This window comes from Melanostigma gelatinosum, assembly GCF_949748355.1.
Source record: "Melanostigma gelatinosum genome assembly, chromosome: 8".
Classification (NCBI taxonomy): domain Eukaryota; kingdom Metazoa; phylum Chordata; class Actinopteri; order Perciformes; family Zoarcidae; genus Melanostigma; species Melanostigma gelatinosum.
In genome coordinates this window covers 4,625,792-4,642,884 of record NC_136641.1, presented here as the reverse complement: position 1 = coordinate 4,642,884, position 17,093 = coordinate 4,625,792, and the positions used below count along the sequence as shown (strand labels likewise).

General features: G+C 41.8%; 1 protein-coding gene across 1 annotated transcript; it reads left to right on the top strand.

The window, feature by feature from the left end:
• The first annotated feature begins 12,046 nt into the window (after window positions 1-12,046).
• Window positions 12,047-17,006, top strand: krt5 (keratin 5). The gene is made up of 9 exons (XM_079273793.1): window positions 12,047-12,618; window positions 14,191-14,399; window positions 14,506-14,566; window positions 14,672-14,767; window positions 14,943-15,107; window positions 15,209-15,334; window positions 15,443-15,663; window positions 15,793-15,839; window positions 15,992-17,006. The coding sequence occupies exons 1-9, from the start codon at window positions 12,154-12,156 to the stop codon at window positions 16,243-16,245; spliced, it is 1,644 nt and encodes a 547-aa protein (XP_079129919.1). The 5' UTR covers window positions 12,047-12,153; the 3' UTR covers window positions 16,246-17,006.
• The last annotated feature ends 87 nt before the right edge of the window (window positions 17,007-17,093 follow it).

The window sequence follows — 17,093 nt, the reverse complement described above, 5'->3', positions numbered from 1 at the left end:
AAATATGCAAACGTACACAGCATAACAGAGATGGAGGGATCTAGAGCTGTGTTAATTATGTAAAACAGAACTATGGTGATACCCATTACATTTCAGAAATCGAATGCAGAAATTGTCTTCATGTTAATTCTCAAGTAAGGAAGTTTCATGGTGATATCTGTTGGTTATTTTACCATGTTCCCCTGTAGTGTCTTCAAAATGTATGTCCAATACATATCATTCAAGGCCTGTTTTTTTCTCAATCTGAGCCAGAAATCTCCACTTCAGTAGCACTTACATACATCAACGTTTCCACTATCATTCCTATCTATATTTTGAAGACTTCTTCATCCTAAAAACATGGCAATTTCTTGACAGTATTTTTCGATTGATGGAGTGATACAAAGAGACATCCAAAATCCCCTCAGTAAAGAAAATTGACCAACAAAATGAAACAAGTATTTTGAACCTGGCTTTATCCATTGTTCAGATATCTGCTCTGGAAATGTATGCTAATTGGCAGATATTTAATGAGATAATACCTCATATGCATACTTACACATAACATTGCAGAAACCTTGTAATACATCAAATAATTGTAGAATTGAAACTGGGGAAGTTTCATGGCGATATCTATTAGTTAAAACTTTTACCCAAATAACATGTAACATCTCACCTTAAATTAAAGTTACCAAAGACAAGAAATTAGGTGATAATTTAGATTGACTGACTGAATTGTTTGTTGTTTAAAATATTTCTTTCATCATAAACCTGATAGTGTCAGTTGTGGCTTCAGTATAATTGATAGCCAACAGGAAAACTTTGTGAAAGTGACTCCTGTGGAATGCAGTTAATTGCTCGGTACATGTAGTTAAACCTCCTGGCCTTTTTTGGAATGTGTTGAAAGCTGGAATGAGTTGAACCATTGGAGGAGAAAGGGAGTGAGTGAAAAATGAAATGTGCCCTTTGCAGATAAGGTGTGGTTTTACCTTGAGGTGGTTGGCATTTTGTTCTGACAGAGCTATCCTATGTCGCCCAAGACGTACGATGATGTACAGTAAAGGCCAAAGTAAAAGAGGATGGGCTGAGATGACAACTCGTACAAAAGAGGGAAATGGTGGGTCGGGACTAGGTTTGAGTTGGTTTGTCAAGTTGCATTGCTTAACGCAGTCCCTGCAGCACATATACTTACCCATTGCACAGATTTAGTCTTTCAGTCAAAAAGTGTGATTGTGCAATGCAATAGTTACTGTGTAAGTTATCAATACACAGTGAAATGTACTAACATTTGGGTGAGCATTGTTATTGGAAGCCACAAACAGAAGCCACAAACAGAAATGTATTTGATTCAACTAACAGCTGGCGAGATCGCTGGGTAAAAGAAGCCTTGTGTTGATTGTTTGTGTAGTTTTCTCTAATGCAACCATGAAGAAATCGGTCACCAAGAGAGCACTTTATGTGCACAGCATGAAACAGATATTCCAAATATTCTTTTCTAAAACTTGTCGCCAAGATACAAAATGAGCAGGACATTTTCACAAAGTAAAAATCCAACAAACACCAGACTTTCACCCAGGTGGCCGCTGTACATGTCCCGTGTGAAACTAAAAGTCAACGTTGACTTGTTTTGCTTTACTTATCTAACTTAGTCACTTAAATCGTCATGTGAGTCGTTAGTGAAGTTAACGTCAGCCACAATCTTTTACGACACTCAACTTAGTGGTTTTGTTGCCTGAACCTAACTTCCTGTGAATTTGGAAGTTTGTTTTGAAAAGACATGTAATCATACATGTAATATTTACTCGCCATAAACACATCCAAAACTGACGCTAGAGCGGTACGTAGAGTGTCACAGTTTGAAGCTTAGATACACCCACCAAGCGCTGATATTTGTAATGTTGGGAGTGAGATTGCGTTGAAAAAACATCCATATAGGATGTCTGTGCATGCAGCTTTTTACAACCCATACTTGCGTTTATTGTTAGGTGGCGATCTCTTGTGGGCGTAGTAATTATGGCTGGATGCATGGGTGGGTCAGACACACACAGGATTGTCTGGAACCAGAAGTCAACGTTGACTTATTTTACTTAAGTTAACTTCCATGACGTACTTTACTTGCACTTCATGCTATCTTAAAAACAAGCTGTGATGTATGCAGGAAATCGGCCTGAAGTGGTCGCATAACACATTTCATGCAAACTTGCCAAAAACTAAATTAAACTTACCAAGTTATCTGTCCGCGCTGAAGCGGCTGAGTTGAGGCGAGGTACAGCAGTTTGTCTACAGCTAGTTACGTTAGCCGTTAGCCAAACACACTGTCCAAAACAATAAAGCCGTTTGAGTTAAAGCAATAAACCATTTTGAGACATTGATAAAAGCCACACAAGTGTTACAGAATTATTACTTACTGGCCCTATTTTTGGGGCACCCAAAAGGTAATTCAGCTTGCTGCAGCAGAATGCGAAATTTGCCGTTGACAGACACAGAGGCGCACACTCACGTACACGATCGATTGCATGATTCTCCTGGAGATAATAATAAAAAGAAATGTGTAGGTCATTTTTATTTTTGCTGTTTAAGTTCCACAATTGTACAGTAGCAGGGATATCTCCAGTTGCGTCATCAGTATACATTACTTAAAGTGTCACAAGAAAGCCAGGGTGATCTTTGTATTTCAAGTTGCACACAACCCGCATAAAACGCATTTATACTTCTGAGATTGGCTTCCCAGATTTCAAGAAAGTGAGCTTCAATGAAACAAATTTGTCGCCAGCTGCATCCAACCACATTCATACAAAATGGACTATATACATACTGTATATTGTCATATATATATATTAGGGGTGTAACGGTACACGTATTCGTATTGAACCGTTCAGTACGAGGTTCACGGTTCGGTATGCATGACGAACCGAATACGTTTGAAAAAAAAACCCCATTTTTTTTCAAACCTTTATTTAACCAGGTAGTCCCATTGAGATTAAAAATCTCTTTTGCAAGATGTAAGTAACAATACTACATAACATTAAGGAGCAGTTTTTGTTTTTTATGCTGATGTGTTGCTAAGAAGACACCCCAGAAGATGAGTCACTCAGGTATAGTTCCATCATTGTTCAAAGTCAAAGAATAACTTCATGATGTTAGTTGTAGTGAATAAATATATTTTAAACTCAAGTCCATTTCTCTGGCATTCATAGTTTTCTACTGTACCGAAACGTACCGAACCGTGGCTCCACTGTATCGTACCGAACCGAACCGTGAATTTTGTGAACTGTTACACCCCTAATATATATATATATATATATATATATATATATATATATATATATATATATATACACACACACATCTAGCGCTGGTCTTCAGCAGCTCCTCACTATATGTACTGTGTACGGTGTGGAACATGACATCAAATACAACGCCAGTAAGAGTGCTATCCTGATCTGTCGAACTAAAGATGACAAATGTCTGAACTTCCCTGACTTCAAATTGTCTGACAATAATCTTGGTGTCTGTGGTGAAGTAAAATATCTTGGTCAATTTATAACATGACTGAGATGGAGTAGTGCCAGTGAAATGTTTGTGGCTGCACGAGTCAACACTTTCCAAACTGTTTTAAGAAATCTCATGTACAAATTCATCTGTCGACTGAATGACTCTGTAAATGGGATCATACTTGTTTTAACCAACATAAGGTTTAGCACCACACGCTACCAGTCCCAGCTGTGGCGACATTGGTACAGCTGTCTCTTTGTAAGGCATTGCTAGGCCTATGTACTTTTATTGTTTGTGTCTGTCTTTTTATGTATTTGTCTCTATGGACCCCGAGTCTGAAATAAAGTGTCTGTCTGTCTGTCTGTCTGTCTGTCTGTCCATCCGTCTATCCGTCTATCTGTCTATTTATGTACCTTCTGAGCAGTGGTGTATAGTAACGAAGTAGAAATACTTCGTTACTGTACTTAAGTAGTTTTTTGGGTATCTGTACTTTACTTTACTACTTATATTTCTGTTGACTTTTACTTTTACTTCACTACATTTTGCAAAGAAAACTGATACTTTTACTCCGATACATTTCCCCTGAAACCTTCGTTACTCGCTACAAAATCAAATCTATCTTTAGAAACAAAATGAATCACGAGAGCAGCGTCGGGGACTGTGGTGGAACACAGACTGCAAGCAAGCAGGTTTGGTGAACCAGTGGTCCTAGCAGCAAGTTAAATCATTGGTTAATCACGTTAATGCACAATTGCAAACAAGTGCTCTCAAAGCCGCGGTGTTTTGATTCCCAGGATGCTACATGCTATAAGCTAGCGGGCGACTACCTGAGTATAATTCCACTCTACGATGACCGATTTCATGATGGAAGCAGAAATGGAAGCACCTGCTACTCCCGCAACAAACTACGGTGGTGACGAAGACCAACACCCGTGGATCGCTAGCGAGTTAGTGAGCTGAGGAAGTGTTGACAGTTGACACCATAGGATTGACGGGAGCCGAGAGAGCGCAGCATTAGCGTTAGCATTAGTGTTAGCATTAGGGAAATCCTTCGCAGCTGTGTGCAAGCTGTCTGTGACGCTGAACACACCTCTACCTGCCTCAGCGGCCTGTGAAAGGCTATTTAGCATCGCAGGACTCGTCTTCAGCCCAAGAAGAGCGAGACTGAATTCTCGCAATTTTGAAAACCAACTTCTTTTGAAGATGAACAGGACATGTTTCAGTTTCAAGTAATGACTGTGTTGCTGCTTTAGTATTGATCATGTTTTGATATTTGAGTCATGTTGTGGATGATCAGATGGAGTTATGATGGTAGCAGTCGCCCAATTGCAGATTCAGCTTGAGCAAAACCTTTATCTGTTGTGTTCAAATCAGGCCCACAGGAGTTTACAAGGCAGGCGTCCTTTCTCTAAACACTGACCTGATGCATCAAGTGGATATGTTTTGCTGAACATAATATTATGCATTGGTCCTCTACATCCTCTAGTCTAATGAGCAGACTTATAAACGCACTGTTACAACTCCTTCATAGTGTCATATTGCTTTTCGGAGAATTATGATGATAAGTTCATTGTAGATGCAAAAGTATACTGATGTACAATATATTATGTTGAACATTGTTGCTCCTGGATGGATCACAGCAACCCAATTATGTTCAACACAGCTCCATGTCCTTGGTCATGGTGCCACAAGACTTAAAAGAATAAACTTCATCATTCTCAAAATTCTGACCCTTTGCTTTTTTATTAACAGCATTTACTTGTACTTTTACTTTCAATGAACAGGTTATGATGTTCATTTAATGTTCAGGTTATGATGTACATTTAATGTCAGAAAATTACTTTTGATTCTTAAGTACTTTTGTACTTAAGTACAATAAATATCAGATACTTTAAGACTTTTACTCAAGTAGTAGTCTAATAGGTGACTTTTTACTTTTACTGGAGTAATTTTCCAGTAAGGTATCTTTACTTTTCCTCAAGTATGGCTTTTCAGTACTTTATACACCACTGCTTCTGAGACTGTCACATAAATTGACTTCATCATTTTCAGGGAGTGACACAGTGACAGCTTGGAATTAAAGCAATAAACCATTGTATATAACAGCTGAACTGTGGCAAGTTTCCTCACGTTCTGAGGGCGAGAAGGTACACACAGAGTGAGTCCTTCTCCAATTCATCGCTGGGGTACATTCAAATGAATAGTTTGATGAATAATCCTCATTTGTGTGTCCGTGTGTGTGTGTGTGTGTGTGCGTTCATTTTAAATCCCATGCAGTGTCAGGACATATGATTTATGATGTGGAACATACTTGTTATATGCCTGAGGTGGTTCTAGTTATGTAAGCTTATAAGGCTTACCTGTCCTGCACGTTTGCAGCATGAGTTTGTTACAGTGTGTGGGTGCATACCGTAAATCTGTTGTTTCTGCATCTTTCCATGCCACACCTACAATCAGAGATGCATTAAATCAACAATCTTAGACATTCTTTGACTTGGTTTTTTATTTAGATTGTGTTATTGGTTCTCATCATTCGCATGCTGCGGTGTTGCTGCACTTCATTTCTAAGAGGTCACTACCTGTAAATGAATCAGTGTGCCCAGTACCATAGTATTCTATGGACCAACCCGTTCTCACTCCCATGAGGCTTTGACATCGTGCCAATTACTAAGATGCCTGGCATTTTGTTTTTACAAGACACAAGGGTTACCAACATCAACATGAGCAATGCTTGGGGCACTATGTATATTTAGCCTGCACCACATTGCAAGGCCAGTCAGCCAGTAGTAGCAACTAGCAGGAATCTTTGCAACACATTCTCACTCCCAACGCATCAAATGGCAGCACTTGATCAGTGGCCCTACGCTTCCATTTATGATGCTTTAGGTACCCCTCTAGCATGTGTGGTGTCAGATTTCACTTATTACATGCAAAGTGTCTTTTCAAATTAAACATTGGTGTTCACAGGACGCGTATAGTTGGCTCTCATTGCATGCAAAGTGTCTTTTCAAAATAAGCTTCCGTGGTCACAGGAAACTTACAGTTTGCTCTCGTTACATGCAGTGTCTTTTCAAAATAAACTTCAGTGTTCACAAAAAACATACAGTTTGCTTAATTTCATGCATAGTGTCTTTTCAAAATAAACTTCAGTGTTCACGGGAAACTTACATGTATCTCTCAATACATGCATAGTGTCTTTTCAAAATAAACTTTTGTGTTTACAGGAAACGTACAGTTTCCTCAATTTTCATGCAGTGTCTTCAAAATAAACTTTTCTGTTGTCAGAAAAATCATCAAAAATGTACAGTTTACGCTCATTACACCAAATAATGGTGCGTTGGGATTTGTAGTTGTTGAAGCATTTATTTTTCTTGGTTAAAATTGAGAAGTGTTCAACTCTTACTAATCAGTCAAGGTGGATGATATCACCTGAAATCACAATTATTTGTCACATTTACCTCGTAACAATTAATACTTTAAAAAAAAAAACTGAAATACACCTGTGCATATATACTGTATATTTTACTGAACGACAAAAAATCATTGATTACGTTGCAAAGCAATATTTAAGTTACATATTCAGTAGCTTGGAACACTTGGAACAGATTGCAACCAACAGAAACTTCTCCAGTGTACTACCATGGCCAAAGCAAAAACTTGAATGGCCTTACCAGCGTTTGGTTTGTCTCTTCTGGGGCTACTGAAAAAAACATGTCGGTGTGACACGGAGGACTACGTGAAGAGGACCCACTCCCTATATGGATGTGAAGAGTTCATTCTAAGCTAATATAGTTTATTTTCAGGTCATTATACTGATCAAGGTTTATATGGCTTACATGAATCTAAAAGCTTGGGACAGGATCATTGCTATACAAATGCTGTTTAAATAATTTGCTTAAAGTAATTGAGTATTCATTCTTACAGTGTTCATTTTGGGTCTTTTCATACATTACAACACATGGAATTGTTGTTGTTTTTACTTTACTCCTATGATACTTTGCCTCGTGGTAACCAGTCGAACACACTATACCTTTTCAGTGATGGCGAGTCAAGATGAAATCGGCTCCATTTTACATCTCTTGGGACAATCAAAGTATTAGATTTTAGTAACACTATTAAAGCATCTGTTATTTCATTCCATCAGCCGGATGTTTGAGTGAATGGAGTGAAAACATTTCAACAAATCTGCTCTAACCTTTGAGAAAAGAATGGGGTCTTGTTACATTGCTTTACTGGTCCAGTGATGAGTTATAGGTGACTTCAGAGTCAACCCCCGCCACTGCACTCAGACATAGTCAGCAGACATGTTACAGGGGAGTGACTGCAGGAAGTGACTGCAGCAGTGCTTGCACATGTCATGTGCTTAGATTATTTTGTCGCCCTACCCGTCTACATTCAGGACGCAGGTATTGTTACCAGGGTGTGGTTCTTCTTTCCCAGCTCTCAGAAACAGTCACTGCTTTGATGCATGAGCACACGCACAGAGCTACCCTGTTTTTTCTTGTCAAGGAAGGCAGCAAAGAAATATGCAAGGATCTTGTTCCACGCTGCAATCTTCAAGTTGAAGCTTTGCCCTAGCTGTGCCAGTTTTCCCTCTGGCTATCTCTGGCTGGGTGTGGTTGTCAAAGATTAGAACTGCGGAAAGGTGTATCCCAATAAATGGCACATTGTCAGAAAGCTCCTTATGCCGCATTCATGGCCTGAAGAAGAAGACACAGCAAGGTCATGGGTTACAGATGCTGCTACTCTTATTTGATGGATCTGCAGCTCTGCACTCTGCACGTTGATTTTTGAGATAAAACGACCCTGAAGTTAAAGTGTTGAGCCTCATTTTGAGGGTAGTTGCACCCAGGAGCTGTTTTATACCTAGTCCCCCTAATGCAAATACATTGGACACATTTAGATCAAATAGGGTGATTATATTTATAGTGAGGTCACAATTAGGTTCTGTGTAGTCAATGATAGTCTTACAACACATATGCTTGGGCAGATACTTGGTCTCTTCCCTGTTGATGCTCTCCACCGACACTGCAAATTCATTGTGTGAAATGTATGTTCAGTTGTGTTCAGATGAGTCGATAAACATGGACAATGTCCGTTCAAAAACCCGGTCATTCAAATTGTATTAAAAGCGCTGTGAGTCTTACACATGAGGCAACGTTGCTGCGTTCATGGTAGTTAACCTTCCTAATTCTTCTGAAGGTGTGGCAACCATCATAATCTGCCCTTTATACGGTGGAGATAATTCCCCTCTGGCTTGATGGACTCGATCCACTAACACTCCCTTGTAGTGGCTTTTGTAGAGTAAGGTTAATATTGTGTGTGTGTGTGTGTGTGTGTGTGTGTGTGTGTGTGTGTGTGTGTGTGTGTGTGTGTGTGTGTGTGTGTGAAAGAGGGAGTAGTAGAACTGAGGGCAGTAGCCAGCACCACGCCTTAATCATAGAATGTAACTGTAGCACTCAGCTTCACAACGTGGAGGAAGAATCCCTTCACTTTACTGACACAGTCAGAAATGAACAATTGAACCTATGCTAAGTCCCCAACGCAGACAGGCCAATCATAGCGTAGCATCGGCTAGTCAATTGGCCCCATATGTGATAGCATTTTATAAGTAGAAGATTCATTGGAGATTAAACAAAATGTGGCTTTGTCACAAATTAGGTAATCTACAATACTAGATATTATCAAAATATTTGTTAGCAAAGCTATTTCCCCAGTCAGTTGAGAGGTTCTGTTTTATCAGCCGTTCACAGTCAGCTGATCTGTCAGCTGTGAACTGAAACTGGTCACGCCCACACAATTACATTATCAATGCACACCAACGAAGCCTTAACGCACTGCACAACCAGTAGATAAGAACTATAGTGGTACAAACTGGCAGTTTCCAAAACTCTTTTTACAAAAATAATAGCTATATTGCAAGGTCGAATAAACTGCAGGTGATTCTGGCATCAAAATGAAACAGTCAACAGAATATATGCAAGATCAAATGCAACATCCATGTCACTCCAGCAGGCCTCACTACTTGGCAGCAGATTATTCAGGTGTCCCGTCTCCTTAGGGCTTCACCTTCTTTTCATGTTTCTCCACACAGGTAAGGGTTGTTTGCTGTTGACACTTATTAATGCACGTCCCATTCCTCCATTTTGGCAATAGGTAGTTGCTTGAAGATATTCAACTGAGTATCGTACAATGAGCTTTGGCTTACATTAACAAGCCCTGGTGCACTTGCAATTCAATATAACTCTAAATAAACAACACAACAATACGAGAGCAACTTTTCCAATAGATTATGATTGTAAAACAAAGTAAGACATGACATTGTGTTCTACAAAGTTCATCTCAATGGGCTTGACCACTAAGGTGTGTCACATTGTGCCAAGTCAGACGCCAGATACAGCGTCAGTTTCAAATTACAACCCTCTATGATTCAAGCACTGTACCAATTGGCATAAAGAGCAAGTACACACAATACTGTGTGTAATTAAACGGTTCCCCTTGCCAAGCAGTTCCCCTTGCCAAGTTTCAGTAGAGTAAACTCCCATCTCAAGGCTGGTTCTCACAGAGAAAAGGAGCTTGTGAACATTCCACAACATGCGCTGACTAGAATGCCTGAAATGTCACCTGTCATACCATGTGAGCTCAAATACGATCCTGTAGCAGATTTATGGGTGCTACTGCCTGAAAGGAAAGGTTAATAAGTTCATAATGTCATTCCGTGGTATGCATTGGTGGTGCTTATTGTGATGGCTGCTGAGTTTTTCTGCAAAGATTAAAAATGTAATTGTTGAGGCCCTCATTTTAACACATCAATTATTGTTTTTGCAGCAGGGATATGTTCATCATATGCGTGCCTTAGTTGATGTACCTATTATACGGGAAACAACTGCAGATGCACCAGCAAACAATGTTAGCAGATGTGAACATATTTTCGGATATGTGTTTCCCCCAAAACGTGTGTAATGCAAAGCTGCATGAAGATGCAGTATGTTGCATGTGAATGTAATTCTTACACGAGACAATGTTGGAAGTGAGAGTGAAGTACTGGCATTTTCTTTTGGGGTGTGACTCACTTGTGCCCTTGAGCTCATTTAGATGCTGCTACAGTACAGTACAGAGGCCGGTAAGCAAACACCTACATCAGAGTTGTTGAGATGGGTTTCAACAGGTAGCAACCATTCCAATTCTGTCAGAGCAATGAATCTCGTTTACTTTTAACTCCTGATGTTCTGTTGGCTGCAAGCTGGCAGTAACGCAAACAAGATCTAAGTTGAAAATGACATTTACAAAAATGAAATCTTTTAAAAAGGTTAAATTTATGTTCATACAGTGTAACTAAGTTTTTAAAAAAAGAAGTAGTGACGCTAACTGAACTTTGGTGACCATAGCAAACTGTTAAAAGACATGCCTTGAGTATTGATGAAGACATTGTGTACAGTGCCCTCAAGCAACTACAAACTGCAGGCTTGAACACATAAATAACAGGATGGTGGAATTCAATATATAACTCTGAAAATTGAAAGCTATTGTAGATCTTCACATATTAATCTTAAGATCCCTTTATTTGTCCCCCTTCATCTCTGTTTTAAGACATTTTTCGTGCTCTGTATGAGCTCTACTCGATGTGCATCTATTGAGTTCCCTACAGGGAACCTCCTGCAAAACCAGTTTCCTCTGAAGGGTTAATAAGGTGTTCACTCTCTTCATGTTAATACTGAATCTAAAAGAACTTTTACTTTTGGTGCCATTGTTTGAGGAAGTGAAAGTGAACCCCCAACCACAAAAAAATCAACGCCACCAACTATTTCTTGAATTGAATTCAGCTTTATTTTTATAGTCCAATGTGTCATGTTTATGTCACTCTAACTCCATAAAAAGTCCCAAATTATATTCATCGAACATGCTTTGATACCCCATATGTTCTGTTCTCTGCTACAGATATTCCAAACTCCGTGAAGAATTCTGTCGATGTAATGTCTTCATGTTTCTTGACATATGTATATGAGAGAGTATGACGAAATGCAACTCATTTTGAGTACGGAACAATGTGTAGGAATATATGGACTAATGCATTGAGACAATGTGTTTACATGCATTCATTCAAACATATGCTTTGACAACAGCTGGTCACTTGTTCCGCAACTTCAGTGAGATTTTACCAATAGAAACTTCATTGATAACATCTTCATATTTATTGACCTTGCAAGATGTGGAGAAGCAGAAACTGGTGGATCAGTGAGTATACAGGTCCCAAACCTTGCAGGACACCCCAAGCAAAACTAGTAAAAATATCTTTGCAAACAAGTCTTCATCCCCAATCTCAACCATGCCTCTGCTGCCATTCCTCTGCGAGCAGCTAGGTGTTGTCGAGCCCCGATCGCTTTACAGGGGTGGCACTGTTACCTGTCTGACAGGCTGAGCTGCTCCAAGCCAATCCACCTGCCTGCAAGTGCCCCTTCCAGGATACAGGTAATTGGAGGAGGGTTGAGGGGCGGGTGCAGAGAAGGTGGAGCTCACTGGGACCTCCTCCACAGTTGAAGGCAGATAAAAATCCATCACGGACAGGGGGAAGATACTTAGAGGGACTTGACTCTCCTCTTCGTGTGCTCTGCCAAACCTCTCTTTCTGCTCCCCTTTTTCTCTGTGAATCCTTCCCTTTCAGAGGAACTAAAACCAGCCATGTCGAGAAATTACAGTACAAGTTCCGTGAGGAACACCAGTACCTACGGTGGCGGTGGCGGTGGCCGAACGTATTCCTCAAGATCGATGATTTCCAACAACAATTCTCAAAGGGTGTCAACCGGCATGTCAATGGGCGGTGGAGGTGGTGGTTTTCGGAGTGGAGGAGGTTTTGGTGGTGGAGGTTTTGGTGGTGGTGGTGGTTTTGGAGGTGGAGGTGGAGGTGGTGGTGGTGGTTTTGGAGGTGGTGGTGGAGGCAATGTTTTGGGCTTCAACTACGGTAGTGCTTTTACCGGTGGTGGAGGAGGCGGCGGAGGCATGCAGACCATCACAGCTGTCCAGAGCAACCAGCAGCTGCTGACCCCAATGAATATCGACATCGACCCCACCATCCAGACCGTCCGGACCCAAGAGAAAGAGCAGATCAAGACTCTAAACAACCGCTTCGCCAGCTTCATTGACAAGGTGAGCTGCCCTTTGTACAACGCCATTCCAAAAGAACGCTGAACAGCTGCATTTACATTGACCATGAAATGTCATATATATGTTTTGAATGTGACAACTGTAATTTGGTTGAACAACAGATGTTGATTATCTGATGCACTGCACAGTGCCCACAGTAGAGTTAATTGGTTTGTCTTGTGTAGCTGCAACAGACAGTCTCCAAGGGGCCACCTGGCCTCATTAAATATTACACAGCAACTGATCCAAACCTGAATAATGTGCACATTATTTAATAAGTCATCCAAAACGGACCTCTCATCCCCTCAAGGCAATACTGTGCATCAGCTAGCCTCTGCACTGCCGCTGAAAGCAGACCTGTTCTCCTTTTAACTTATCTTTGACCATAATTGGACATAACAACAAGGACTCACAGGCTTTTAACAGTGCTGCAGGAAGTGGGCCGCATCTATGCACTGCATAATACAAAAGTCTCTGCATGAACATTTGTCATGAATTTAAAATAATGAGGGATGATTTTTTATTTATTTGACCAATCTACACTTTTATGAATAAATGAGACCTTGTCTCTCGGGCAGGAAGGACAAACAAGTTAACGACACCCTGCAACAGAAAATGCTCTGCTTTTTCTGCAGTGTGTTTATGCCACACCTCATTGGTGGTCACACGGGTGATCTGATCCCATCACGCTCATTCAACGTAGAATTCTGACTATTTGATGCTTCAAAACACAGTGCAATTAAACATTCAAACGAGCTGTAGTCGCAGGAAAGCATGTCGTGTTCGTGGAACGTTTTCATTTTCTATGAAATGGAGTCATCACACAAATGGTATATGTGATGTTGATGTGACAGTTAATGGCGTCAGGTATGTAGCATTAATTACTGAGGGCAGAGGCAGGCAAGTTCACTCAGTGAAAGTATGCATCCTGGAGGCGAGGGAGCGGCACGTTGGGGCTTTAAGGGGAGTGGCTAGACTCAGGTATGTCACTGCCTTTGAAAACAAAAAGAAAACAGTTTACAGTCACACATACACACCCAAAGTGGAGGGATGGGCTCTACATTCTCCAGGGTTTTAAAACCGGATGGCAGTGCACATTTTCCGTCTCCTCTGAAACGTGTTTTTCAGGATCTCGTCAGGTGTTCTCAAATAATGATCTCATTGGAAGAAGTGTCAGTCCAACAAGAGCGACAGCACAGCGGATTACATCTGGAGCATCCCTGCCCCGAGGGGCATTTTAATATGGCAGCTGCCAGCACTGGTGCATACAATAGCCTTTTGTGTGGGTAAGTCACACACAGGTGTGGCTCAATGGATCACCTGAGGAATGTAAAACAAAGATGACAAACATCTTTTATCGCCTCACAGTGAGCGTGTCTAATCATGAAGAAAAGCCACTTCTTTGCCTCTTTTATTTGCAGTTTGCTGAAAGTGATGAAGTGAAAACAGGCGTTGCCAAGCACAGAAATATAACGATGTGGAATATGTAATCTGATTAATGTGGTCTTGCCATCAAAGCGTTACTTTCCGCCAAGTGAAAGTGGATCTAAACATGAAACGATTTCCCCATTTTAGGTCCGCTTCCTGGAGCAGCAGAACAAGATGCTGGAGACCAAGTGGAGCCTGCTGCAGGAGCAGACCACCACCCGCTCCAACATTGACGGCATGTTCGAGGCCTACATCGCCAACCTGCGCAGGCAGCTGGATGGACTCGGCAGTGAGAAGATGAAGCTGGAGGGAGAGCTGAGGAACATGCAGGGCATGGTGGAGGACTTCAAAAACAAGTGAGTTAAAACCTGCACAACCTCTTCGAAAAGCAACAGCCGAACTGCAGCGGTTGATGCCGTCTCTTTGTCCATCAGCTAACTTTTTCCATTGTTTTTGTGTCAGATATGAAGAAGAAATCAACAGGCGTGCCGGCGTGGAGAATGAGTTTGTTCTCCTCAAGAAGGTGCGAGTTGAGCTCCACCATGTCATTAACTGCAGTGGAATAAGTTATTGCCTTTTCCTCTGACCAGTCACCAATACCGACCGCTTCCTTGTCCTCTGCTTGCAGGATGTAGATGGTGCCTACATGAACAAGGTTGAGCTGGAGGCCAAGGTTGACTCCATTCAGGATGAGATTAACTTCCTCAGAGCTGTCTACGAGGCGGTAAGAAAAATGAGCCACACCACAGTCCTGTTATGTCTGTTCCTTTGCTCTTAATTCTTTTTAGAAGCCATTGAATGGCACAGGTGGGCACAGTTACAGAAGAGAAATAGATATCTGCCTTTACTCTCTAACCTTCTAATTTCATTTTTTTAAGTGACATATATCTTTTGTGCAGGAACTGCGTGAGCTCCAGGGACAGATCAAGGACACCTCAGTCATCGTGGAGATGAACAACAGCCGCAGCCTGGACATGGACTCCATTGTGGCTGAAGTCAGGGCTCAGTATGATGACATCGCCAAAGCCAACCGTCAGGACACTGAACGGTGGTATGTGCAGAAGGTCAGTAGAGAGCGAAAGTAATCTCAACAACAACTCTAGTATGAAACACATCCTGCCAGACAAGTCTGGGTAGAGTCTCTAATATATATGTTTTTTTTCAGTACCAGGAGATGGAGGTGAATGCAGGCCAGGCCGGAAATGACCTCCGCAGCTCCAAGACTGAGATAGCTGAGCTCAACCGCATGATTAGCCGCCTCCAGAATGAGATTGAGTCAGTCAAGGGACAGGTTAGCTAAAAGTTACAGACATTTGTTATTTAAAAAAAACAAATGGTGACGATGTAGAAGGGTTTTTGGATGACAAATATCGCTTCTGCTAACTTTTAAACCTCGCAGCGCGCCAACCTGGAGGCCCAGATCGCTGAGGCCGAGGAGCGCGGCGAGCTGGCCGTGAAGGACGCCAAGGCCCGCATCAGGGACCTGGAAGACGCCCTGCAGAGAGCCAAGCAGGACATGACCCGCCAAGTCCGCGAGTACCAGGACCTGATGAACATCAAGCTGGCTCTGGACATTGAGATCGCCACCTACAGGAAACTGCTGGAGGGAGAGGAGGACAGGTAAAACCTTAGCTGCTTAGAACTCACATGACGTCTCGTCTACTGAAACACTAAGAGACTGCAATGCATCACATTGTGCAGGCAGCAACATCAGCAGCTAATATGGATCCTTTGTGTATCTCTTTGCAGAATCACCTCTGGCGGTGCAAGTGCAACCATCCACATACAGAGCTCTGGTATGTATCAACATATATCTTTACAATTCACGTAATTTGTAAGCCAGTGCATGAAAATGTAAAAGTAGAAATGAGAACGCTATCAGTTTGGCTGATATGATTTAATTGAAACTCAAATTCCTCATCTGAAAATGTTTTATTCTCATCACCAGGTGGTGGCGGCGGCGGCGGCTATGGTGGTGGAGGCGGCGGCTATGGAGGCGGCGGCGGCGGCTATGGTGGCGGCGGCGGCGGCTATGGTGGCGGCGGCAGCGGCGGCGGCGGCGGCTATGGTGGTGGCTTTGGCGGCGGCAGCAGCTATGGCAGCAGTTTTAGCAGCAGTGCGGGAGGAGGTGGCAGCAGCAGTGGTGGCGGCGGCATCATCAAAATGAGCAGCACCAGGACCTCATCGACCCAACGTTTTTAAAAACAGCAGCCGTCTTTCTCTCCATTCTTCGTCTCCTACCCTCATTTTCTTCTCCTCCTCATGTTCCCCTCCCCTTGACAACCACTCATAAAAGCCTCCAAATATCCCCATCACCTCACTCCCTGGAGACACGGCAGCCTCAGAAACATCCACATTTGACCATTATCAGCAGGCAGATCCATGTAGTGGAACATCTCTTTTTTTCACTGTGTTGCTACTCCCTCTGGCACCACATATTTACAGAGAGTCAAGTCGAGGCAGAGTAATTAGTGGACCAGAAACAAAGAGCAGCAGAAACGTGAGTCAGCCCTCTCTTCCTTAGATCAGTCAGCCTGGCTGTCTTTTGGTTGCTGGATCCGCTGTCATGCAGACAAGAGGATACTTGTAGTGCCGTGACAGAGAATCCTCAAAAGGCAACAATACTTGCACACAAAATGTCAACAGCAGTTCTTACATTTGCACAGGAGGTCAGGATGTTTATGTTCTTGCATTTATGAAGCACACATAACTCCTCTTTTCTGCAGTCTCTTCAGTTGTCTTACATCTGTCATTTTGTTGTGTATTTTGATATCACATAAGCAGCCACATATCACACTTTCATATTTGTTTGTTTGGGATCCTCTTTTCCTTCTCCTGTTCTGAGAGAAAATACTTTCCACTCTGAATGAAAGAGAAACTGGGATTAGGCTGACTGGGAGAACCAGATTCATTGTGAAATTTGTAACATCAAAACGTCTGGAATAAATCTGATGTCATTATCATTTTGGCAGTTTGGTTTCCTCTTTTTGATCTTTGGTGTACTCAATATAAATAATTTGGGTTTATGACAACGGTTGGCTAAGGCATCA